Source organism: Colletotrichum higginsianum, chromosome 6 (genome assembly GCF_001672515.1).
Source record: "Colletotrichum higginsianum IMI 349063 chromosome 6, whole genome shotgun sequence".
NCBI lineage: Eukaryota > Fungi > Ascomycota > Sordariomycetes > Glomerellales > Glomerellaceae > Colletotrichum > Colletotrichum higginsianum.
Genome location: NC_030959.1, coordinates 303,828 through 329,882, shown reverse-complemented (window position 1 = coordinate 329,882; position 26,055 = coordinate 303,828). Strand labels below are relative to the sequence as shown.

Here is a 26,055-nt window from a genome sequence, read left to right as displayed (position 1 = left end):
GAAATTGGTCATAGTACCTAGGTATCTAGGCATCTATCTAGGTACCTAGGTTGGAAAGAGTCGGCGACTGAGAAAAGGGAGGAGAGAAGTAGGCTGGCTACACACCCAGCATCAGAGGCACCTTCCCATTAACGAAGACGCGGCCTTGATGTGCGTTCTCTCCTCCGGCTCACCATTCTCTTCCTCAAACTGTTCGTCTGTTCTTCCATCATTATTCCTAATTCTACTTCGCCTCTCAGCCCCTCCCGTCACCCAAGCATAATATGTAATAAATATTATTACAGAGTGCGATTCAGCAAAACTTCCAGGCGATTATGCCAACAGTTTCCGTCGCAAGGGCCATCAAAAGAAAGGAGAAGCCCGGTGCCTCATGCAGAAAAATGTCCACGCCTCCCGCTTGATTCCGTCCGAATAACAGGCAATCCGTCGTCATCGCCGCCGCCGCCGCCGTTGACCTTCCCAAAAACGGGGGAGAAAATACAAGAAAGGGAAAAAAGGGAGAAACCACCTCGCCTCTTATATCCATTGCTGCAAGATTTTGTACAAAGATGGGTTATTGACAAAGAAAATAGGTCATGTGCAGGGTATCATGATGAGAGATTATCGGAATCGTCCACGGCAAATAAAAAGGTCCTGTCACCTCGACTTCAACCATCATCACCCCACCAGGCAGCTTCGACCCCAGCATTACCGACCGCGCTCAGTCTCACGGCCTTCTTCTTCGATAGAGTTTTGTTGGGAAGGCCTAGTGTGCCTTCAGGCGACACGGGCGAATCCGGCCGCGGGGTTCCGCACCGTGAATCGACATCTCTGTCGGTTCCCACGACCCGAACACGCTCCGTGCCTGCGATCTCGCCTCTCGGCCTCAGCGGCGAAGGCTCGTGTCGGGCCCGGTCGCCTGTTCTCAGCATTTGTCCGCGGCTCTTGGTGCCCATGGCGTGTCGGGGGTCACGGCCCCGGAAGGGGGCCATGTCGCTCGATAACTCGTCTTCGTCGTCACTGCCATTGTCGAAATCCATGAAGTCGCTCAGGTCGGGACTGGGTTCGGCAAAATCCATCGAGTTGACGTTGCCCACTGGCCTGTCCAGGTACAGCAGGATCCGCTCTTGCTTGGCCCCGGCTTGAATTGCCTCTTGGACCGGCATCGTCTTCTTCACGCTACCTGCTCTCGACGGCATCACGGACGCTGGTTGAGAAGATGGCGCGGTGGGGTTCAGATGACGAGAACCGCTGCGTTGAAGGCTTTTACCTGGCGCCAACGAAACCGGGCGACTGTCATACGTGCACGAGCCCGCCTTGATTGTGCTGTTCGAGGTTGTCGATGACTGGTGACGAAGCGTCTGTGGCGGCTCGGGCCAATCCATGTTGGTGATGGTGCCCTGCGACGAGTTTCGCTGGTGATACGAAGACGGGGTTATCGGCTCGTCGTCGTACTCGGCTATAACCGACTCACGCATCCGGGCCCGTTTCATTCGAAGAGCCGCGAGCAGCATTTCTTCCTGTCGTGTGACGGCCATGAACCGAGAGTCAGTTGTGCCATGGGCGTCCGGGGACGCCCCCGAAGCCATGAAGGACTCGACCGACGTTGGGCTCATTGGCGGGGTTGGCTGGTCGACAGAATGAACGGAAGACGACTTGGTGGAAAGCATGCGCTGTGGCAATTGGCCGCGGTCGGTAGTCGAGTACGATTCCGAGGGCGGAAATGACGATGCTCGGGAGTCATGACCGCCATACGTCGGGGGGCGGATCGGGCGGTCGCCGACAGAATATGTCGTTGACGATGAAGTCGTCGAATACCGCGATAAGCGGTTCGATGAAGATGGGGGCTGGTACGTTGTCGAGGGCAGAGAGCTCAGTCGAGGGTTGACAATGGGAGGCTTACCCGGCGGCGACTTGCTGGGGATCGTCAAGTAGGTGTTGGTTGGCGCAAAGCTGGCGTGCTTGGCCGATTTTCTTGAGCTTTGCCCCAGAGACGGGGCGTCCCGGGAGTGCGTTGACCTCAGAGACGAGGGGGCCAGGCTACCCGCATCGCTACTCCGAGATCCCCCGGTGAACTTCGAGACGGAGTCGGGGAAGAAATCGTCCTCGGAGTCGGACGAAAGCGACAGCACGCTCTTCTCCATCAAATCGGATCCATTGAGACTCTGGCTCGTTCGTTTGGACGCCTTGGAAGTCTTCGTGTAGCGGCTCGAGACACTGGACGCGCAATCACGGTCCGTCTGCATCAATGGCTGGCCCACGGGCTTGGAAGGTTCCGGCAATGCGCCATAGTGAGTCTGATACATCGACGATGTGCCTTCGTGCCGAAGCGGCGGCCTCGTGAAGGTCTTTTTTTGATCCGTCGCCGATGGCGATCTCAGCGGCGTGTATCCGGCACCGGCCAAAGACGGTCCTGAGGCGGCCAAGGGACCATCGTGACCGAGGACCTGATCGAACGACATCTGCTCGTAGTGCTCATATAAGTTGGGGAGGTTGCTAATGTCGTTGGCGCCTCTGCGACTACTGGACCCCGTCCTCGGTCGGCTGCCCATGGAGTTGATGCTGTCGAACGTGTTCTTCCTCGTCAGTTTCCTCTCGGTTCTTTGCTGTATTGGCGGCGGCGCCACTCGGGGCGAAGAGATGGATGCGAGCGAGGGCGACCTGTTCTTGTGGTCCGGCCCGAGAACAGAACGACTGTCGGTTTTGCCTTTCAGGCTGTGGTGTTTATGCCGGGATAACAGATCGCCCAAGTCCAACCGACTCGGCCGCTTCTTGGCTTTCGGACTTGACGAGGCCATGTGGTTCGATTCCTTTCCTTCGATGTCAAGGACAGCGTTCGCCTTCTGGGGAAGCCCCTTTGCCATTGCGGATGACGAAGTCTGCTGGGATATCGACAGCGGCATCTTGGACTTGTCGTACCACGAGGTGATGGTCGAGGTCGAGCCTCGCCGGGTGAGGCTCGACGTCTCGGTGAACTCTCTCTGGCCGCCGTCGGTGGTGTGCAGTTGCGAAAAGCGATTTGCGAGGAATGCTGGCACGATCTCGGACTCCTGCTCCCATTGCGTGCTTCTGCGGCTGCTGTTTCCTGGAAAGCCCTCCTCTTCGTGGCGCGGGGCCCGGCTCCTCTCGCTCATGTTATAGGTAGCGGTGCTTTCGGATACGGATACGCTGATGCCCGAGTTCGATGCGGTGTCCCATTGGCGCGGTGCGTCGATGTTGATTTCGGCGGTGCCCAGGATCTTTTGCGCCTTGGACATCGGCCCCGACACGATCGGTCCAAATGGCGGTTTCTGTTTCCTCCCCGGGACGGGGAAGGTGAATTTGGATGTGCGGCCCATGTTGGACGAGCAGACCAAGTCAGGCGCGAACCCTATATATCGTTGGTCAGCTCACAGTTTTTGCAAGAGCCTCCCTTTAGAGTGCGGCGCATGGAAGAAAAGCTCTTCTACTGCGTGGGGGGACCCGGCGACTCCAAAAGGGAGAGGTCGCGGTGCGAAGAGGGAACTACCTTGTCCAAGCAGGTTGACAAGCCGCGTTATCGATGCATGCGGTTCGGAGAAGTAAACAGACGACAAAACTCCATCCGTTTAGGTTGTTCAAGGTTTCTTTTCGAAAGCGCGAATCGGTCCTCGATTATTGCTGTCCGACGTCGTGGATCGCGAAGTTTTGGTTGCACGGTCAAGTAGATTCTCCCGAGGGGCCCTCTCTCCCCTCTAACAGCGACACAAAGGAATGAGACGACAGGCGTGTCTGTCATACGCAGGACACCAAAGGAGCGGGGGGGGATAAGCCGAACTCCTGTTTGCGTCTCCACCGGTACAATTTCCAGATTGGTCCGGTCCAGACGGCTTCTTTCTGTCTCTCCCAAGTTATCGGAAATAAGGTGATCCTCCACGTGTCGAACCTGAAAGTTGGAAGAGGAAGAAAGGAAGAGGGAAAGGGTTCAAAGCATCGGTCAAGTCGGAGCCAAGTGCGACTGGGAGGGAACTACGATTATGATATGGGAAGACTGGGAAAAAGTGGTTAACCAGCAGCACCTGGACGAGTGACGGCTTGCGATGGCCACCTGAACCTTACATATTGCACCCTTTACTCTAAAGCCCATCCACCTCTGGCTCAACACATCTCCCCTCCTTGGCCGGGGACTGCCTGACTTGCAGGTGATTAGGGTGGGAAGCCGTCCAGATTCTGCATGGGTGGTGGCGGTCCACCGCAGGCAATCCTTGCAAGCCACACGAGACGGTGGGAATGCGAAAGAGCAGGTTCTGATGGCTCCAATGGCTGGTCTGGCACTTTCATGGCTGCACAACGACACCCGGGGCTAAGGCAGGGGGTGGTCGTCGGCGGACGGAAACGACCCCCTGAACTAAAGATTCTGATATTGGAAGACGGGGGACGGCAACAACACTGCAAAGAACTGCAAAGCTTCAGCTTCAGCTTCAGCTTCAGCGGTGGACGGACGGACGGACCAGCAGTCAGTGTATGGTACCTACGGGCACCAAACCTCTAGACTAGAGGCGAGTCGTCACAAGGGCGAAGTGCGACTGCCACGGCGGTAACCCTCACGACACAAATGAATCACGATACTGCGAAGGAGGTCAGACGACGAGACTCGCAAACAACCCCCATTTCTTGTCGTCGTCCAATTTTGACAGCGGAGTGTGGGCAGGGGGCGGACGGGGACCGTGGATGAGCGAGACTCGGCTCCAGTCCTCCATCAAGGCTTGTGAATGAATGATCTCTGCAGGCAATCGCCGGGTGCCCCTGAGAGAGTGTGGAGGAGGAGGAGACCTTCCCTCTTACGGGCCAAGGCGCACACATCCACCGTCTCATCGGGGATGATCAGCACGGCGCCATTCTGCAATAACCCTGGCTGGCCTCGCAGCCAAAAAAGTCATTCATGCCAACAACAACAACACCTTGGACGGGCGGGCGAGCGCCTTGGGCCTCTGTGACGCCCTCATTAGGCAAGGCTCGGAAAAGGCCAGCCAGCTCGAGGTGGCCATCCATGCATGATGGAGTAGGCGGCGCACTTGTTGACAACAATCAACTCATTTAGCCTTGTTTTGTTGGAGCCCTGACAGCAGAGACAACTCCGATGCATTGCTTTGTAGTGTACCCCCTCCCGACAGACATTTCAGTGTCTTGCTCCTCCGCTTCCGTCCTGGCCTTGTCTCAGAATTCCCCAGCGCGCGAACGACCTGTCAGCCTATCTCGACCCTGCATCGGACGAGGTGGGCGGGCGGGCAGGCGGCGTATCCCTTTGAAACGGCCTGATGCGGGACAGCCAGGCTCGGCAGCCTAGTGTCCAAAAGAAGAGAGAAGGGGAAAAGAAGAAGAAAAGAAGGTGATGTTGACTCTGGTGGCACTGACGGCAGCACACGATGGGCTGCATTGTTGTTGTTGTTGCACGGATGTCTTTCTGTCCGGGGAAGCCACGAAGTCGTTGGCATCGTTACGCACGAGAACACAGCCTGCCAGCTCATGTTTTCGCAAGCCAACAAACGGGATGGTTTCTCCGGGCTATCGTATCGGCCCTCCCTTATCTCTCTCTCTCTCACACACTCTCTCTCGCTCAGTCACTTTCTCATGCTTCTATGTCATGTTGCAATTCAATCCCGCCCTTTCCGAACCCAGCAAGACACCGGGGGTCCAATCCACATGCGGTGGCTGAAGATGCCCCTGAACCTGGGCCTGGCGAAGGCTCCACGCATTCTGGAATGTCTCTGGGCTGTGGATTAGGCCATTTGGATTCCATACGTGCCCCGTGCCCACTCTGGGAGTCGTTGTTGCGCTCAGTTCTGCGGATATCTCGACTTTCCCAACCAAATCACTCTGGACATGGCCTGGAAAAGTTGGAATGGCGGCGTGGCTGAGCATGTGTTGCCGTGACTGAATGCACCACAAGGGAAGGAGGGGAGAGGAGGGGTAGGGGTCGACGACGTGGCCGATACCCCACCACACGAGTGATGAGAAGAAGCAACTCGACAAACTCTTGTTCAACCAACTTACTGGAAAGAGTCTGCTCTCACACAAGAGAGAGAGAGAGAGAGAGAGAGAGGTAGAAAGGGATGGACAAAGAGACTACGGAGCATGTAGCCGGAAAAGCAAGCAACGCCGTAGCGACTCGAGCGACTCAGGCATCGTTACTGCAGCACCCATGACTCGGGGTGGCACTGGACAGCGAGCGGTGTTTGGAGTAGAATGGGAGGGGAGGGGGGCCATCGAGTTGTCCAAGAGCAAACGGAATGCAGTCCGTCTGATGGAGCGCAGTAGGATTTTCGGTGTATGATTTTTTCTTCTTTCTTCTTTTCTTCTTCTTCTTTCTCTTCTCTTTCGTTTCTTTTCTCTTCGAGCGGCGAAGTGCCGTACCGCTTCCGTCCAGAATCGAGCGTTTTCTAGATGGGATGGTCCACCCACATCGTCGGGTCTTCGCGAACGAGCCTCCTTTTGGGATCAAGGACGAGCTTCATCGGGTTAGTCGCCGCCTCGGACAGGTTGCCATTCGCCTTTTGGACGGACACGGACAGGTTGCCATTCGCCTTTTGGACGGACACGGACATAGCGGTAGTGGAAGTGGAAATCCAGAGCCCACACAGACCGACCCCTCTCCCGACTGGACTGGCCGGTGATGGGATGCGATGCGTTGCCCTCCCCTCGTCCAACCTCGGAAGAGTTTGATGAGGGTCACGACGATCCACCCCCCCCCCCCCCCCCCCGGCTTGCATCACGAGTACAGACGAGAGAGAGCCAGCTTTGATATCTGGGATTGGGGGTTCTTTCCTAATCACAAGAGGGAAAATGACATCTCGCATTCGATGTGGTGATACTGTGCACGTGTATTTGGGCATATGGCCCAAATTGGATTGGATCGTCAATATTCTGGGGGGGGGGTTCGTCCCAGCTCAAGTCGCCGCATACCTGTCTGTACTTGTACTCTTTGTAAGGGAGACTCGACAGCTTGGCTTTTCCTCCCTCCGTCCACTCGAGCTCCAGCTCCAGTTCAAGGATTCCAGAGCTTGGGGGGTTAGACCTTGTGCCGACAGGTTCACTGGAGCTCTGTTCGCCACGGCTGCACGTAAGCGGCGAAGCCAGCCTCCACTCTCCATGGCTGCCATTCCATGCTCGATGATGTATTCGGTTGAGTTGGCGTCCGTGTGCACCGGTGCACGCAACCGGTACGAGCTGGACAATCAACCTTCGTCGAGGGGGCATCCCAGAACCAGATTCGCCCCGAGTCAACATGTTGCTGGGGTGGGCGGGCTGTTGAGGGGAGCGACAGAACTGGACGCATATCCGGAGTCAAAGAGTAACAACAAGAGTCGCCGGTCAACGTGCCAATGTATTGCCTCAGCCAGCACACCAAGGTATCGCAAAAGCAATAGCGGGACATGTGAGAGCATCATCGCCGGCTGGCAAACCCTGATTCCAATCAATCAATCAATCAATCAATAGTCGATAGTGTGCGGCCGTCGATCATGTTGAGAGGCAGAGCTTGTGGACTTAAAAGCCTGTAGTCCATGCACGCACCGAACACACCCAAGCAAACATCAGGCCTTTTTTATTTTATTTTCTTCGTCTGGGGTTTCCATTTAAAGATTACCCTGTACAATGGTAGTCAGGGACTCAGGTTCGGGGGGGAGGATGACTTCCCGGCCAGGGCCCCCCCATCGCACCGCATTTCGCTTCCGTCGATTGCTCGTCATCGGTGAGATTAACGATCGAAAGGGGCCAAGGCCATAGACCAGGGATGAGTTGGCCACATGATTGAAGACGGGACCCCCCTCTCAGCTACTATTAGCAGCTCCTGGCGATGCCCACAAAAAAGCATCCCGAAGAGTACAGAGTACTCCCGTACCTCGAGAGGTTTTCCATCCCAGGGTCCGCTTCGACTCGCGAGTGAGGTGAGGTGAGGTGAGGTGATGGTGGCGGTGGGTGGTGACGGACCGGAAGCTGGGATGAATTAGGCTGCTCCTCCAGACTGTTTGCCGTCGTCGTAGTCGTCGTCGTCTGTGAGACCAAAGCCGTCCGCACGGAACCTGTTAACCATTTGTGTCAAGGAAGCACCTACGACAAGTGACAAGTGGACAGACAATGCGATTACGCCCGACGTGAACTGGCGGAGACGGTCCGAGCGACGGCCGGTTGGTTGTCAGGCTTGTCAGACACACTCGGCGGTCTACTACAATGTTCTCCCCTCCTGCGGTGAGTGAGTAGTCGGCCAACAGGTCGGGGTGTCTCACCGGCACATGTCGTCCGGCGCCGTCATCCTGCAGACTATCGCAGACCGGCGCACGCCCGCCACTGTTGCGAAGTCTAGTCTACTGACCAGGGGGTATGATCCGGATCGCCGGCAGACGGAGCTTAGCGGCATGATGGCAAAGAGAGGGAGAGAGAGAGAGAGAGAGAAACATCCGTCCAAAGTTTGTTGGAGCAAACAAAACATGCCGTGGCATCTGCTCGACATCCATCAGGATGGGACAGCACTGATCGCCCAGTCAATGATGCACAATAAAGCCGGCTCTGAGGCTCAGCATCCGGACACATACACTACAGCAGAGTTCGGGACCGGCCACCGACTGGTCAGCGCCCTCCCCCCCCGTTCGGACGACATGCTCGTCGGGGGTGTTAAAAGGCTGGTTGGAGCTTTGGCCCATCGTCGTCGTCGTCGTCGTCGTCCGTCACCGTAGCACGGATGCTCCAGTATCCATCTTTGGATTGCGACCTTCGCCCTGCGCGCCTATTCCCAAAGAAGAGAGAGTAGACGATCCCAGATCCCACCCCCCGCTGCGGCTAACCAAGATCTGTTCTGTGGTGGATGAGGCGGTCGGCACACACCAGCCCCATCTTGAGGTCGTTTCGTCACCCTGCTCGTCGTCCGCCTTTTGCAATATCGATGCAACACCATTTTGCGCCGCCCCGAATTGAATCGGCAGTACAGGTGGGGTTTCTCTCTCTATCTGTCTCCCTCTCTCTCTCGCAACCAGGCCTCAAAGGAGATGCTACGGCCCGCAGCAGGCAAGCCCAGTTGGGAAGGGTTGGGCATGGTTGTTGATTGCGTGGGCGGGCGCCTTGACCTTGAAGCCTTTTGGGCAGGATTGAGAGAAGTTCTCTCTGCCTCTCGGGTTCTGTGGTCCTCGGAGGCCGAAGAAATATCCCGATACTCGCATGGCTTTCTTCTTATTCTTGTTCATCTTGTTATTCTTCTATGGCCGCCACTGCTACCGGTTGCCGGATTGACTGATTCCAGATATATCAGACGCCATTTCTGCAGAATATGGCACTTCTCAAAGCCAAGACCATTTCCTCTAACAGTATTTTCAGTCTCCTAGCCCCCCCCCAGTCCTCCACAGAGGTGCATGTATGCATATGCACATCGTTGGGGGGGAGGCAACAAAGGTCGAGAGAAACATCTCATCCCCTTGTGTGCCCGAGGTCCCCCAAGGCTTCTAGGCTCTAGCCCTGGCCGGCTTGATCGCCGGGACCCAGTTTGCCCTCTGCGCAAGCTTCTGGACCGCCCTCCAAATCCCTCCTCCGTCTGCGCCCCTCCCTTCATCGCGAAAGCTGCTTGTAGACTCGAGCGAGATGGGTCTATCCGGGGCCCTGGTGTTACAGCGTTTGATCCTGCCCTGCCAGCCAAGGAGGCTTTCGCCATCTTGTGCCCGGCCTTCCGCCTATGTCGGTCTACGTCCTGTCCGATGAACCTTATTAGTAAAGGCCTGGGGTTTCCGCGGCCCATTGCCCATTGCCAAACGTGTCCATCGCTGGATGACCTGGCATGGGCCGTGTCGTCGGATATGGGTACAGGATATGGATACGGTTTCAACCTTGCATGACGGATCCCCTCTCGAGCAGCGCCCTGTCCTGCCCGCTCCTAAGAAGATCCCAAGAACAGACAGACTCCCCTCGATGGATCTTCTCTGGCCATCCACAGCCAGCCGAGATCTCGAAACAGCTAAGACGAGCGAGGGCACCTGCCGCTGTGCCCCACGAAGCGGCAGGCAAACCGCATCACGGATCTGGGCCAGCAAGTCGGACCCCGGCCCCCCCCCCCCCCCCCCCCCCCCCCCCCCCCGATCCTGTTGCATGCTATACCCGGCCCCTCCCCCCTCCGCTTATGAGACCGTGAATTCGCCTGCTGCGGATTATCACGTCGATGCGGCGAAGACTGATACCACGCCGAGCCCGCTTTTCGATGGCTGCCCTACCTACTCTCCGACCCCCCTCTTCGTCCTGGAAGCCTGGGTGAGTGCGGCTTGGTTGTAGAAACTCTGAGCAGGAGGACGACTCGCTCAAGGCACCCTCACACCCGGTGTTCCAGTCAGCGGGGTAGGCTACGTGAATCGGGAGGGAGAGGTCATCGGGGGTTAGTTGGCGCCCGAGTGCGACCTCCGAGGTCGCTGATGAGAGACGGCCGGGCCGGTTCTGTGCGGAAGCTTTTGTCAACCGAACTCTATCCTTTCAGCACTTGCTTTCTCCCCGAGCCAACACGGATACTGTACGTGGGGTTATGAGGCATTTTGTCACATGTCGAAGGCGAGGTGTACCTGTACTGCCTGGCAGCGTCCAGGGCCGGAAGAGGACGGCGACGCTCTGTGACGGCTTGTCCGGAGCACTCATCTCATCGAACTAAGCTCGTGGGTAGGCATCAAGGGCCTTGTCAAACTAGATACGGGAGCCCGTCGGAAGCCACTGATTTCCGTCTCTTTGGTACTTTGCTTACCTTGGCTTACTTGAGGTTGCGTGTCCTGAGACATTCTTCCCAGGTCTGACAATCAGCTACCTATTTCTGAACTCCTTGATGTTTTTTTTTTGGATGGCAGGACTTGATACAAAAGGATGGGAACCTCGAAGAAGAGCGTCTCCAATCTCGGACTCGCAATTCAACACCTCAACGCTGCACTCTGCGCTCTGCACTCTGCCTAAGCTAAGCTCTGGTCTCCTGTTTGGGATGGATGGGATACACGGCGTAGAGCGCTCTGACTGCAGCATGTTCATGGGATGCGAAATGGTCGCCGCCAAGTGCTTCTGTGACATCTTTCGATTCGTTCCGGTGAAGACAGTTTCAACAATTCGTCCTGGTCGTCGTATCCGTGCAAGTCCATAGTCATACAATCATGTTTTGCGGCTGGCCGTTACACTATTAGCCAGCCCTCAGTCCCTGGTACACCGGTCAACAAATAGCATCCCAAATGTGGACGGTGAAATGACCAAAACAACGTTCACCGTGAGTAGAAGATAAATAGAGGCTATGCGAGCTGCGCAGATCGGACTCCTAGTTCCGGTCCCTGGGCTGCGGGAACTCCTCAACCACCACCGGCGGGCCTCCGACTTCGAACGCAATCGTCGACTTCTCGTCCACGTCCACAAACACCTCGTACGACCCGGGATGCAGCACACGGTTCCCCGACTCGTCGACCCTGACCAGACGCTCGACCGTGACGGCGATCTCCCTCTCTGCCCGCTCCCCGGGCCGGATGTCTCTGAAGCGGAAATAGCCTGCGAGCGTCTTGCGCGGCCGAGGAGCGAGTCCGGCGTTGGACCTGAGGAACAACAGCGCCACGTAGTCCGAAGAAACCCCTCCGGTGTTGGTCACTTTGACGGCAACGGTGAGGGCCGGTTTGCCCAAGGCCCGTTGCCATGCCGGGACCCCCGAGGTGTCGACGTCGTCTAACGGAGGGGATGCCTCCTCTGTTTGGGTGAGAACCGACCCCTGGACTGCTTCCAGTTTGACATCGAAGGTGGTGTAGTGCAGACCGGATCCATATGGCACCGGCGCCTCCCCGTTGAACCACATGTAAGTGCGTCCCAGCCCCGAGTTTCCCGGGCCCGGTCGGAGGTTCATGTCCGTCGCCGGTACGGCTTTGCTGTAGGATGCCGGATACTGCGTAACCGACAATCGACCAGCAGGCGCCGCACGTCCGAACAGCAGGTCGAAGATGGCTCTGCCCCCCGACTGACCGGGATACCCGCCCCAGAGCACGGCGTTGATGGAGGCGTTGGCGAGCAGCTCGGCGTCGTCGACCTGCCCCCCGCCGAACTGGAGCACGACGACGGGCTTCCCGAGCGCGGCGACGGCCCGGAGGAGGTCGATCTGGGCATCGGGCCAAGCCAGTGTGCGGCGGTCGAGGGTCTCGGCCTCCAGAGTGTTGTCGACGCCGCCCGCGAAGACGACGAGATCCGCGGCGCGGGCAGACGCCACCGCTCGTCGGAACGAGGCGTCGGTGTCGTTGGTCCGGCAGCCCGGGGTGTAAGTGACGTCCAGCCCGAGGTCCTTGGCGGCTTGGTAAGGGGAGATCAGGTACGGCGCGGGGCCGAAGTAGTTGCCCTGCATCTGCGTGGTCGCGTTCGCCCACGGGCCGACGAGGGCGTACTTCCTCGCGTCGGCCGACAAGGGCAGAGTCCCGTCGTTCTTCAGGAGCACGGCGCCCTCGACCGCCGCCCTGTACGCGAGCTCCCGCGCCTCCTCGGTGTCCACGTCCTCCCACGACAGCGAGCGCAGCGGCTGCTCCCGGGGCGAGTCGAACTGGCCCACGGACACCAGGGCCGTGTACATCCTCGTCAGAGACCCGTCGACCTCCCGTTCGGAGATGAGGGACCGGTTCCAGGCCATCTGCAGGGCGTCCGAGCCGGGGTGCGCGTTGCACTCCAGGTCGGTGCCGGCCTTCATGGCCCACGCCGCCGCGTGCGCGAGGTCCGGGGCGTAGCGGTGGTGGGAGACCATGAGCGCCACGCAGTCGCAGTCCGTCGAGACGTACTGCCCGGCCCCGTCCCACCCCCAGTGCCGCCGGAGGACGTCCCGCAGGAGGTACTGGTTGGCGCAGAGGGGCGTGCCGTTGACGCCGTTGTAGCTGCACATGAAGGACCCGACGCCGCCCCGCTCGACGGCGCAGGTCTTGAAGGGCGGGAGGTAGTACTCGGACAGGTCCTGGGTGGTGATGTTGGCGTCGAAGCCGGCGCGGTCGACGCCGTCGTAGTTCTCAAAGTCGTTGGCCGCGTAGTGCTTGCAGGTCGCGATAAGCCTCTTCCGGGATGTCCCGGAGGTCCCGGAGGAGGAGGAAGAAGAGGTGGAAGAATCCCCTTCGAGGCCTGTGAGCATCGCGGCGACGTAGCTTTGCAGGTGGAAGGGGTCCTCGCCGGGCGTCTCCTGGCCTCGGCCCCAACGGGGGTCTTTGAAGGCGTTGATGTTGGGGGACTGGAGGGAGACTTTGATCAGCATTTCCGTCCCGGGCGTGACGAACGGTTTGGAGAGCGCGCGGGGGGGCTCACGTAGAGGTCGAGGCCCGATCTGCCGTGGTTGCTAAACGCCCTCGCCTCCGTGCTCACCGCGTGCCCGACGGCGCGCACCAGCGCGTCGTCAAAGGCCGAGCCCAGGACGATCGGCTGCGGGAACGACGTCGCGTGGCTGAAGTTGCCGCCGCGCCGGCCCGAGAACCTGGTCCCCGGGGACGACGCGAGGCCGTGGAGGCCCTCGGACCACCACTCGTACGGCGGGACGCCGAGCCGGGGCACGCCGGGCGCCTCGTTGACGAGGTTGTCCAGCTTCTCGCGGACGGTGAGCGCGGCCACCAGGGCCGCGGCGCGCTCCCTCGGCGGCAGGGACTCGTCGCACACGTCGTTGGAGCAGAGGGGGTCGCGGCGGCAGTCCGGGAAGCCGCCGGCGCCGGTGCCCCGGTCGACGGCGGCCGCTCGCGCCGGGAGACATGTACGGCGTGGCGGTGTAAGTGGCTTCTGCAGGTCGTCGGGGCCCGCCTCTGCCGTCAGGCTGGAAGAAGCGTAGAGTAACAGAGCCGAGTTCCTGACGAATCTGAGCATTGTGGTTACACAGGTGAGTATCTCTAAATAGAGACATGGAGGAGAGAGGCAGAAGATGAAGAGGGAGGGGGAGAGAGAAGACATCTTCCCCTGCAGACGCGGTGGTGTCTTATCTCGCCCCCCCGCGTCGGATGCGGGGAAAGGTGTGTTGCAACCGAACCATCCATTCATCCATTTGCTTTTCTAACAAATGAAACAACAGGAGATGGCGGCGATCTTTTCCGTCAGCTGTGTCAGTCGATTGGGTGACTCTTGAGTTAGACTGCGGTTCCAGGCAAAGCTAGTATAAGTTCTTCTTAGTACTAGCGAAGACTTTCTGCCTTTCATCTCTGCCATACCTGTCCGCTTGTAAGTGATGGAAATAGCGAGAGTTGGTGCCTCTATTCATTCACAGTAGTCATGTTTCATCTTCATCTTCATCTTCATATTCATCATCATCATCATCAGTGTGGTTAAGACCGGGAGTAGAAGGCCGTGATGCTAAATACTTGCGGTTATTGGTATTAGGCTGTGGCTCGTAATTACACAGGACTGAGCGGGGTATATGAATGTTGGAGTATTTACTTGCGGTGCCATGTCATGTCCTCTGCAACCTGTTTTCTACACCAGGGCCGCACGGCTGCTCTATACGACCCCATGGAGGAGGCTGTGATCACCATCATCAAAACACGTGCTCTTGCATATACGCAATCTCGGCCGCCCTGTAGTCGTCCCGCGCCACGTAGCCCAGCCTGGTGTAGTTGGCGTCGAACACCAGGTTTTGCGGCCGCCGGGGCGTGTATCGCGGCCAAGTGAGACGGGGCGAGTTGCACTGGTTCGGATCCGTGTCGTGGATGAAGGCCACCCACATCTTGCTCATCAGGTCCGCCAGCTCAAAGTACGACTTGGGCTTGCCCTCGAACGGGTTGGTGGCGTAGCCCAGGGCCCGGACGTTGTTGAAGACGAAGACGACCTCCTGGAAGTGCGTGGCGCCATAGATGGGCCCGAGGCCGTTGACGTAGACGTTCCACATGTACGAGTACACCGGCAGCCCGACGCGGGCGTACGAGCTGGCGAGGAGCCTCCTGCCGCTGTGCTGCTGGTAGTCTCCCGCGACGGCCGCGACGCGCTTCCACTGCGACCCGAAGGCGGCGAGGGCGCCCGAGGGCCGGCCGGGGTGCGACGCGGGGATGCCGACGGCCGGGTCGTCCGGGTACAGCCTTGAGATGGCGGCGACCTGGGCGGCGTCCACCTGCAGGCTGCTCGCGACCCAGGCCTCGAACTGCTCCGTCGTGTTGACGCCCTGCCTCGCGTACCCCGTGCCCTCGTCGAAGTTGTTACCGAGGAGGAGCGGGACCGGCGCGAACTTGCCCTGGCGCAGGAGGGCGGACGCCTGCGCCGTGATGAAGTCGCCGTCGACGACGGCCGTGATGACGGGCGCCGCGACGCCGAGCGGGTCGGAGCCGTTGAAGATGCCGTTGAGCGTCTGCCACGGCAGCGCGCGCAGGCAGGCCAGCCGGGCGACCGCGTCGCCGGAGGCGTCGCACGACGTCTTGCGCAGGAGGGCGTCGAAGAAGGGCTGCCAGGCCTCGGCGCCGACGAACTTGGCGACGGAGCTGCCGCTCTGGAGGATGGCGCTCCGGAACAGGCCGTCGTGGCGGCCGTCGTAGGCGATGAGCTGCATCCCCAGCGACCGCGCGCCGGCGGACTCGCCCCAGACGGTCACCTTGTCCGGGCTGCCGCCGAAGGGGGCGATGTTGTCGCGGAGCCACCGCAGCGCCAGGCGCTGGTCCCGGAAGCCGAGGTTGCCCGCCTTGCCGTCCTTGAGCTCCTGGCTGAAGAGGAAGCCCCAGTAGGAGAGGCGGTAGTTGATGGAGGCCGCGATGATGGGCTTGTTCTCCCGGACGGACTGTTGGACGATGTAGCTCAGGTTGTACCTCGGGTCGAGCGATCCGCCGTTGACATAGCTCTGATGCGGCAAACGGGAAACAGTCAGCGATGCCTTTCCCCCTCCCACCGTCGTTCCCACCTAGTAAACAAACAAACAAACAAGCAAGCGAGCAAGCAAAGGAAAGGAAGTTGGAACTTACGCCTCCATGAACCCAAAGACCAACCGGGAGGTTGTCTCCCGGCTTCGTCCCGGCCGGGCGGACGATGTTGATGGTTAAGCAGTCCTCCGAGACCGGGCTGCCGAGACTGGCCGTGTCGGAGCCGTACCCGATGCACATCCGGCCATACTCGGCGGCCGATCTCGGTTCGTCAAAGGATTCGTCGAGAGGCTGCGGCGGCGCGTAGCGGAGGGGACCAACGGGCGGCTGGGCGTACGGGATGCCGAGGAAGAAGTCCTGGGCGTACTGGTCGTTTCGCACGCCGATGTAGGTCCCGTTTGAGAGGCGCACGGAAGGGGGGGACGCAGCAGCAGCAGCAGAAGCACCAGAGGGAGAAGGCGAAACGTCACGCTGGTGGTGGCCTGACAGGCACTCGGACAGGTCCGAGGCCGAGAGAAGCAACGCCAGAAGAAGCTTAAACCCGTGCGGACGCATTCTGGGCGGGTTTCAATGGGCGTCGAAGGGGGGGGTGGCTTCGATGAAGCTTCGATGCTTCAGAGACCGGACGTTGAGAGGGAAGAAGGGGGGGAGGAGGAGGAGGAGGAGGAGGAGGAGGAGGAGGAGGTGGCTGACAACGGCGTGTCTCAGTGTCAAATCACATCCGCAGAGAAAAAGCAGATCTTGTATCTGCAAGTTGCCGAGCTAAACCAGGAGGTCCATCGTGAAGAAATTGCCTTGGCGCCTCACGTTATACACTAGATCTCCCCCCCCGTCCCCTCCGTAATGGGACCTCGCAATTCAATGTCCATGGAGCATTGTAGAGACTAGTGTCCGGTTGGGAATAGCAACGGCCGACTATGCGTGGCACAGTCCAGCAACCCTGATTTACGATATTGCCTTGTTTAATGACACATTTTAGCCTGTTCTACTGTTTGTTTGGGGTGTAAGTAGGGGGGGACCCTGGACATCCGGGACAGCACCTCACGGGACTTGGCAGACTGAGAAGGGCATGAATCGGCTGGCCTGAGATGAGGGATTCGCATGGCTCCCACGAGGATGCCTGTCGGACCCCAAGACGGTGCATCCCGGGACCCCTACGTTTGTTTTTTTCATTTATTTCGTAATCGACCGCCAGTTTGCGCCTAAGCGTCCCCCCTCCTCCATGGAGACGCCTTCTTCACCCTCCATGGCATTCAACGGACGGAGCACAGAAGCCGGACAGCCACTTCTGCTTCCGGTTAAGCACCCGGCAGTGGTGAGACTACGCCACGGCGCAGCTAACCCCATGCTGACTGGCGGTTCATTTGGGAAGCCGGGGTCGTGAGGGGAGACGCACGAATGGGATATCACCCCGCCACATCCCCCGGATTTGAGTTTGACACTAGAGACATGACCCTCCCAGTTAGTTTGGTGGGGGTGACGGTCTAGTGCGCTGGCCTGGCGTCGTATTGGGAGGGCGGCGTATTGGGGGCGTAATACTGTCGAGTCTTCTCGCGTGATGCTAGTGAAATTTCAGTTTTTGTCTTTGCAGATCCGTCTTCGGAGAAAGAAAGACCATTACAATGGCATTGCTTGCTTGTTTTGGGGGCGAAGGGGAGGGAGGGGCACTGTTGTCGGTTCGGATCCTGGGCCTTGATATCATGAAGATCGATTCCCTTTCTATACGATGTACACTCTTAATCGTACACTCCCTTATTCTGCGGGTTGATGTGAGCCGCAACCAGGAAAAGGAAACAAGAAAAACGTGGCTTAGAGTTTCCTTGGGTGAGGGGAAATGGTGTTGATTCTATTCGTGTCTTGACTGCCGCACTTCTCGACCGATACCACCACGCATATTCGTACATTCTTCACATGATGTGCATCAAGCCATCGAGCCAGTGCGCCGGGAATGGCGTAAGCGGTGGACTGGAAGGACTCCCACCCCGGCCTTCGGACTGCGGTAGTCTGACCCCAATCTCCGGCCGGGACTTCGGGGCCGTCCTCGTGCCTCATTCACCCGGCAGAGCAGAATGGGGGGGGGAAACTAACCAGGTACCGTCGCAGTAGCCGAGATGGCCTTGGATGGGGGGGAAGGGAGGGCGTCATGATGTAATTAAGAAACAGAAACTCAGGAGCTGACGAGATTGGGTTCTCGTCCGAACAAACAGAACCTCTCACCGGACGACTCGGATCGTCCAAGCGAGCTGTGAGGCCTGCCTCGCCTGCACTCTCTCTCTGTCTCCCTCTCTCTCTCTCTCTCTCACACCCACACCCACACCCACACACACACACATGCACGCATGATACTTAACTTTCGCCTTGGTTTCGGGCGGGGACACATAGCACCAGAGGTCGCATACCTGTACTTATCTTTCCCAACAAAAAGTCCCTCCCCCCAGGACTGAAGAGTAGTTTGGTTCGCGGATAGACAGAGGAACCTTTGTCAGACCTCCAGGGTCCCCCTAGTTGAGACTTGCTGGTCGAGAAGTAGAGAGACCGGCGTCTATTACTATGTATGTAGATGTGCACCCACCTCCCAAGCAATAGTCTCCCGGTCTCTTTTGGGGGGCCGGCCCTTTATCTAGGTATTCTTATTTTGTTGTTCAACTGCTGTCAGCTCTTTGCTGGGCTCAAGCGGCTCTCCCACAGATTATCGTGCCAACTCGGCACGGCCTTCCCCTCCCGCGACGTTGAGCATGGCCGACGACGATAGGAGCACTCGGCTTCTCGCGTCGACTTGGTCGTTGGCGGGAGCAAGCGCCATCCTGCTGTTCCTCCGCATCTACTGCAAGATATGGCGAGGCAGGGGCCTGTGGTGGGATGATCATATGTTGATTGTGGCCTGGGTATGTTGCAACCTCTTTGTTGGTTTTCCGCGCCGCGTCCTCCGTCAAAAAAGACTTGGTAAACCATTCTGACTCCCCGCCCCTTTCATCAAGACGACCTTGGCGATTTCCGTGTCCATCAACTCTTACATCGTCTCTCTCGGCTTCGGCCGCCACATCTGGACCATCAGCGACGACAACAAGAAGGAGATCAACCTCTTCACGATCCTCGTCGCCACCTTCGGCATCATCGCGACGACCACGAGCAAGACCTCCTTCGCCCTCACGCTCTACCGGATCGTCACGCAGGCCTGGATGAAGTACCTCCTGATCTTCATCATCGTGACCATCAACGTGTCGATGAACCTGGTGTGGATGTTCGGGTTCGCCAAGTGCACGCCGCTGGCAAAGGTCTGGGACGCCAGCGTCCCCGGGAGTTGCTGGGACAGGAGGAAACTCCTCAAGTTCCAGCTGTTCGCTGCGTGTAAGTCTTCCATAACATCGCAGTCGCGGTGTTCTCGACGCATCCCGTCTGACAATCGACATGGGCAGATTATTCCGCCATATTAGACTTCGTTTTGGCATTCCTCCCCTGGCCGATCCTGATGGGGGCCACGATGAGGCGCCGCGAGAGGCTCGGAGTCGCCGTGGCAATGAGCCTGGGTGCGATGTAAGAACATCTTGGACTTTTGTCTCTCACGGTTCTCCCAATGCTGATATTCGTTGTAGTGCGGGAGCCTGCGGAATCGTGAAGGCAGTGTTGGTGGTAGCGATGACCAGTACGGACATCACGTACGACCGCGTAGACCTGACGATCTGGACCTTGACGGAACCCGCCGCCTCCATCATGGCAATCTCGATCCCTGTCTTGTTAGTCCACGACCACCTCCCCCTCCCCTTTCCACGTATTTCACATCTCCGGCGGCTAACCATTGTTTGCTTAATACAGGAGGATGCTCTACCGCGAGTTGAAGTCCACGCAGCGAAGCTACGCACGGAACAAGTCGCAGTCGCACGCGCTCGAGACGGGGAAGACGAGAACGAAGCGGTACGGGAACAGCACACACTACGGGAGGAACTCGGTCGTCGTCATGTCGACGTCGGGGTGGCAGGAGTCCCAAGAGGCGCTGCAGGACGAGAGCGGCCAGGTTACGCCCCGCGGCATCATGAAGACGGAGGAGGTGAGGGTGCGCCACGAGACGTTGCCGGCCGGGACGAGGCAGAAGAACTCCATAGAGCTCGATTCCTTGAATTAGAAGATGTCGTCGAATCTTTCGGGGTTTTTTCTTTCGTTTTCTTTTCTTTTCCGGCTTGGTCAGTACGATGACCTGCTTCCTTTTTTTTTTTTTTCAAATTTTTTTTTCTCATTCTCTTCTGATACCCGAGCTGATGGCTCATTCTTGAGCTGGCCTGTGAATGGAATCATCACATCCATGTGCCCAGTCATGCTGTTTCATGCTGCCAAGTAATCGCTGCTCTACCATTGCGGCCTGGAAGCGATGAAGTTCTGAGTCAAGACTGAATGGTCCCTGGAACCGAAAGCCAGGGCCAACCGCGTGGACCACCTTTTGTTTGCTCGACTCATGTCTTCGTGCCTTGTCTACCTTGGCTGGCTCCTCGAACACCCTTGGCAGTGGCACGGCGGACATGACGACCGTCCGCAAAGATACCGCTTGTGAAAGTAAGCCCATGTAATGAGGATGATCGAGTGGGTATTTGTTTTCCTAAAAAAAAACAAAAAAAAACCACAACTATCCCGTTCCGTGCTGGTGCGCGAGATCGACGAAAAAGAAGATCTCAGCCGCAGTCGAGTGATCGTCGGTGCGAGAGTCATGGGCCTGCCGTCATCGGTGGGGTTGAGACGCATTTCTCGATGACAGCTGAAGCCTGTCTGCATCGTCGAACCCAGGAAGAAAGCTTAACTGCCGCCGCCCTTGTCCCGTCGTCTTTTTTCCCACGCGTCACACACATACAGAGTGAGGAATGATTGAGGGGTGTGTCAGGGTCCCCACGATCTGCTGATTCCAAACACTTTCGGGGATTATTCAGTCCACGCACGATACGAGTCACACAGTATAACAATGGACCGGAGCCAATGTGGGCTGGCAGGGCAAACGAGGGGCATGTCCGGGCTGGGATCGCATATTTGAACCGCCTCGCACCAGCCTTTGTCTCTCTCGACTTCCAGTCCCCTCCTCCAGTGCTCTGGCTTTCTTCCCGTCAAGGCCCCTTTGACCAGTTTTTGAAACAAAACAATAAGGCCATAGATAGGGGCATATAGAGAACTTGGAGGGCTGGAAGAAAGACAACTCAACGCACAACTAGTCTGGTAGGTTGATACCAACTGGATTACCAGTTTCACTATCATTGCCCCGATTGGTCCAAATGTATCTTCGTCTGCGCCTCTGGGTGTAGTACACATTCGCAAGTTGCTATAGTGACGTTGAGGGACTTCTGAGACGAGAGGCCGGGCTTACGTCTCTCATGTATCTTGCTTATTTGGCTGTCATCAGATGTTCAACACTCAGCCCTGTGAACGACGTACCGGATTCTCTTGTCTATAGTTGATCACTGTCACGGTCCAAAGAGAAATCTTCTTTAAAAGAAATCGCTTGCCAGAAGTGGCATACTGCAGCTGTGGTGTGTTTCCTGAGGTTGACCGCTCTCATTCTTGATCCATGGCCTTATGACCTGTGGCTGTGTGCCTGGAACCGTGGCAGTCACACGCGAAACAAAGTCCGTTTTGCTAACAAAAATAACATAATAACAAGTACAAAAGTGTCTTTGGGGGTTGTTGGCATGGCCAGACAGGACATTTTCCTCCGGGTTGCCCATTGCCAACAATCACAAGTGTGGCCACCGAGAGCCCTGCCGGGCTAGGTATTATTCTTTGAGGGCCGCTTGCTGCGCCTTGACGCGTAGTGATCTGGGGCTTATGGCTCGGAAACACACGGTGTATTATAGTTCTAGGTAACTAAGGTTGCTATAGGTATTGAATCTAACTATTAGCCCACTGGCAATCTAACAGGCCCAAGTGTACTTGAACACCAATGCCCCCCCCATCGCTGGTCAAGTGTAACAGCAGTGGTCCGTAGCATCAACTGATGCGAACTTGATACTATGTACAAAATTGGCAAGAGATTGATGGGTTCTCTCGTCTCAACACTGGTTGCCTCAGTGAACGAGGCGTACAATGCTGGTGTAGACGAAAACCAGATGCATAGCCCTTACGGCTTGAAGTAACCCTCCCAGAGCTTACGCAAGAGGCCGTCCGGGTCATACTTGCGTGCGATAGCCTGAAGCTTGACCTGATTCTCCTCACCGTAACTTGCAATCACATCCTGCAGCTTCCCGGCATAGTTCATGTACTCGTAGCCGTTCCCGAACCCCCTTGCCTTAGCCATGGCGCTCAGGTCGTTGACGAACTGGTTGGTGCGGGTCTCAATGAAATCGTCGAGAGCCGGATCGGTCCAGGTGGTGGGCACGGAGATGATGTACGAAGGGAACTCGCTAGGTCTGAGGCCCGTGGGGTTGCCGCCATTCCTCTGCATGGCCTCGAATGAAGGGTTGGTGAGGGGCTGGAAGACTATGCTCGGGTGGACAGCGGTTTTCCGAGCATCTCCAGCTGCTCTGAGCTCGTCGGCGAACGCGGTGAAGTTGGTGGTGATGTCGGCCAGGAAGGCCCTGCTGTCCGAGCCGTCGCGGATGGACGTAGCGTACCATGTCTCCCTCTTGCCCTCCCCAAATCTGGAGAGGTGTCGAACCTGCCCGGTGAGGTTCGAGACAAGCGTGTTATTCATGAGCTGGGCCGGAAGCTGAGTGAAGCTCTCCATGGTGTCCGATTCGCCACCCGGCGCGTGCGGAGACGAAAGGTTCAGGTGGAAGCCATAAACCGTCGTCACAAGTCCGTCTGCCTCCGCACCATCGGGATAGGCCAAACCATACATGAGGTGGGAGTCCGGATCCTGTCCAGAGTGTAGCTTGTCTTTGGTGATTGTAGAAAAAGTACCGAGAACGTTGGCTGCCTCGCTGGCCGGCCACACTGTCAGCCGGCTCCAGATGTCGCCTTGCTTGTAAGTTTCAAGGTCAAATCGGGTCACGATGCCGAAGCTGGATCCACCACCACCACGGAGAGCCCAGTAGAGGTCCTGATTTTCTTCGGGGTTGGCATTCACGATCTCGCCAGATACGAGAGCCACCTGGAAGTTCCGGACGTTGTCACAGCCAAATCCTCGCCTGCCGGTCAGGAATGAGAGGCCGCCGCCTAGGAGGAACCCGGACACGCCGACGTTGGGGCTGCGGCCTCCGACGACAGCGAGACCGAGGGGCTCGATAGCCTCGCTGACATTGATCCAGCGGCTGCCGGCGCCGACAGAAACGGTGGAGAGGTCAGGTGAGATGTCGATAGCGTTCAACGTGTCCAAGGCGATTACGACGCCGTTCTCGATGTTCGATGCTCCAGTGAACGGGGTATGTCCTCCGCCCTTGACGGTGAAGGGGCTGCCGTTCTTGGTGACGAGCATCAGAGTCTTCGAAACTTCCTCGGGTGATACGGGGAGAACAATGCACGAGGACTCCATGTCCTGTCTACGGGACCAGTAGACGTTCGTTTTGTTGTACACAGCCGTGTCAGGGTAGGCTACCTTGCCTGGCAAAGCCGTGTTGAGTATATCGCACTGCATGACCGGTTAGCACCATCGTTCGCAACGATCTCGCGTCGGGCACCTTACTATGGATGACGGGTTGTCTGGCGGGTTGGCGAGACATGGTAAGCCATGCATCAGGCATGAGAAGAGGGATCCGGCGACAGTGGCGCGCATCGTTGCTATTGTAGTGTTTGTACTCTCAGTAGATTCAAGGAAATTGTGCTGAAGGTAAGTAACGAGTCCGGCGAGAATATGGGTTGCAGGTTTTCTACAGCGTGCCTGCGACGAAGATGGTGAGCACTGTTGTCAGGTAATAGTTCTTCGTTGAATGGGTTCGATCAGTGTATTTAAGTCAAAGTCATCAACGACGTACTTGGGGCGGCACCGGTCTGCATTGCCAACTAGATAGACTTGAACAAGACTACAAAATCTAAATAACAAGTTCGCATTCGTAACGAGAACGAGAGTAGCAAATAGAGTTTACTTAAAGATATGATAGTATTCGGAAAAATTCAACTGTCGGGTTGAAGAGAGATGAAACAGGGATCAACGAAGAGGTAGAGTATGTTAGGGCCTTGCCACGCAAGGTTTGAGGAAAGGAAAAAGCACACTACACAGTCAGAGGTGCTCCCTGCGCCGTCAACGACGACTGGGCTAAAACAATGGCCCGTCGATTCATGACACTTGCACTGCCGCCTCCAACAACACTACGACAAGGCTGTGCATCTTCACGCTGGAGAAGTTGGCACTTTAGGGTCTTAGGAAGCTGTTTGTCTTGCCGTATGGTGTGAAAGTTCCTGAGCCGAGCAGTAATGCTTCCCACTCGATTCCAGGAGTCGTCATCTTGTGTATCCTAATAGCTGCGCTCTCAAGTCCAATGCCCCCTATGACGACCGTGATTCCTAGAGTTGTCGGAAGAGTTGAGGCTTAGGGGTGTATATCAACCTAGAATGAATTGTAACCAGCCCCCAAGGCTTAGTTCATTAACCCGTAGACTGTCTCGAGTCACTTACTTAAAACAAGAGTCCGGGAGCACGTAGGTGATTATATGAGATTCTTGGAGGGGGTCTACTGTTCCATTTACATGTGTATCAATTAAGCGTAGTAAACATCTTTGCGAGACCGTCATGCGCTAAGATACAAATGACGAGGACGAGAACGAGAACGAGGCGACCCACGCTTTTGCACCGTGCTACCCCATTAGTCGATGAATAAAAATCGAACCTCGGCCTCCCTAAATTTCTTTAGCTCTAAGTCAAGACCCCCCCATCTTGCGCACCCCTACATCTTGCGCAGCTTCACGAATCCTACAGATAACTGTACAATTAATCTATTATTTATTTAATACTACTTTACCAGCTAAAACTTATATTAAAGCAATTAAAATTCAATCTCTTACTTTTGTATACCTTAGGCAGCCTTAAATGTATTTTATTTAGCTACTTTATATAATTTAATAATTACCTTAATATTAATAAAAGTGTAATTTAAGTTAGAATAGACTTTTTGCTTCTTTAATAGTATATATATATTTAATTGCATTTTTAGCTGTAGGATTTCTCTTTCCTAGCTAGTAATAATTGTATTCTTCTTATTTAGGCTTTTTCCTACTTTATAAAGAAGTACTTATTTATATTATTGTAGGGATTAAGGAATTTAATACTAGGCTAGTATAAAGATATTAATATTCTTAAGATTTTAAGAGTACTTAAGTATTTGCAGTACTTACAATCCTTTAATATTCTCTATATTCTTTTTTAGTATCTCCTAGCCCTTCTAAATAACTTTATTTATATTATTAAATACTAATTATTAATTCTAAAGGACCTTTATTCTATTAAGTAGGTGCAGTCTAGCTATATACTAATTAGCCTTAATATTCTCTATATGCATACTTATCTCCCTTACCTATAAGTAGTAGAGAAGGAAGTTCCTCTTCCCTAATAGTAATTTATTTATAAGAGCTATAAAATTATTAACTCTCCTTTAATAGGCTGCCTTAAGGGGCCTAAATACTAAGAGATTTAGAGGTTAAGTAATATAATTAGAATAAGGAGGTAGAAATATAAGCTAAATTTTCTAAGTAAAATATTCCTATATAAACTTAACTATATAGTAACTCCTATACTTATTTATTACTAGTAGTTACTATAGTCCTTAATTTCTACCTTCTAAATAAGTCTAAGAATTAAAGACCTTCTTTACCTAGCTAATAGCTATTTTATTAGAAGTTTAGCTATTCTTAAATACTAAGAAGTTCTATTCCTAATATAGTTTAAAATTTAGAGGGAATTATTATCTCTAGACTATCTTACTATTAAAGATTACTAATAAGTAGAGCTTGTAGCTAAAGGTTAAAATGCATTTAAGTATAGTAATCTATATGCAAGTATTTAGCATTTTAGTATATATCTTCTGTATCTCTAAGGACTTAAGAATTAAGCTATTAAACTCTTTACCTTCTATTAGGCCTATTTTATCTATATTGTATTAGAGCTAAGGAGGAATATCCTAATAACTAAGAGATTATATAGATTTAAATATAGTAAGCTCCTTATCCTTCTAAGTAGTAAGGGTAAAGTATAATACTTAGAAAGGCATATAGTATAAATATACAGTATTAGTGCACATCCTACACTCAATTTTATAAACTATTATTTCCCTTTTGAAATACGCTATTAATACAGCTATAGCAAATGTTAACTTTTGACTTCCTAATAACTACAGTTAATAATAGCTACAACTACCTGCGAGCTCTTCCTAGTAGCGAGATACCCTTTTGGC

General features: G+C 55.6%; 6 protein-coding genes across 6 annotated transcripts; 1 reads left to right on the top strand and 5 right to left on the bottom strand.

The window, feature by feature from the left end:
- Positions 1 to 647: 647 nt before the first annotated feature.
- Positions 648 to 3,317, bottom strand: CH63R_08501 (uncharacterized protein; the record flags this gene model as incomplete). The annotated part of the gene is made up of 1 exon (XM_018303475.1): positions 648 to 3,317. One exon carries the CDS (start codon positions 3,315 to 3,317, stop codon positions 648 to 650), a length of 2,670 nt encoding a protein of 889 aa, XP_018155498.1.
- Positions 3,318 to 6,456: 3,139 nt separating this feature from the next.
- On the bottom strand, positions 6,457 to 7,224 carry CH63R_08500 (uncharacterized protein; the record flags this gene model as incomplete). Its single annotated transcript, XM_018303474.1, has 2 exons — positions 6,457 to 6,645; positions 6,901 to 7,224. The coding sequence occupies 2 exons, from the start codon at positions 7,222 to 7,224 to the stop codon at positions 6,457 to 6,459; spliced, it is 513 nt and encodes a 170-aa protein (XP_018155497.1).
- A 4,030-nt stretch (positions 7,225 to 11,254) lies between these two features.
- On the bottom strand, positions 11,255 to 13,794 carry CH63R_08499 (glycosyl hydrolase family 3 N terminal domain-containing protein; the record flags this gene model as incomplete). Its single annotated transcript, XM_018303473.1, has 2 exons — positions 11,255 to 13,174; positions 13,249 to 13,794. 2 exons carry the CDS (start codon positions 13,792 to 13,794, stop codon positions 11,255 to 11,257), a joined length of 2,466 nt encoding a protein of 821 aa, XP_018155496.1.
- Positions 13,795 to 14,455: 661 nt separating this feature from the next.
- On the bottom strand, positions 14,456 to 16,316 carry CH63R_08498 (Carboxylic ester hydrolase; the record flags this gene model as incomplete). The annotated part of the gene is made up of 2 exons (XM_018303472.1): positions 14,456 to 15,742; positions 15,864 to 16,316. The coding sequence occupies 2 exons, from the start codon at positions 16,314 to 16,316 to the stop codon at positions 14,456 to 14,458; spliced, it is 1,740 nt and encodes a 579-aa protein (XP_018155495.1).
- Positions 16,317 to 18,496: 2,180 nt separating this feature from the next.
- CH63R_08497 (Integral membrane protein) lies at positions 18,497 to 19,881 on the top strand (the record flags this gene model as incomplete). The annotated part of the gene is made up of 5 exons (XM_018303471.1): positions 18,497 to 18,646; positions 18,740 to 19,109; positions 19,178 to 19,295; positions 19,355 to 19,495; positions 19,575 to 19,881. 5 exons carry the CDS (start codon positions 18,497 to 18,499, stop codon positions 19,879 to 19,881), a joined length of 1,086 nt encoding a protein of 361 aa, XP_018155494.1.
- Positions 19,882 to 21,852: 1,971 nt separating this feature from the next.
- Positions 21,853 to 23,445, bottom strand: CH63R_08496 (FAD binding domain-containing protein; the record flags this gene model as incomplete). The annotated part of the gene is made up of 2 exons (XM_018303470.1): positions 21,853 to 23,301; positions 23,356 to 23,445. 2 exons carry the CDS (start codon positions 23,443 to 23,445, stop codon positions 21,853 to 21,855), a joined length of 1,539 nt encoding a protein of 512 aa, XP_018155493.1.
- Between the last annotated feature and the right edge of the window lie 2,610 nt (positions 23,446 to 26,055).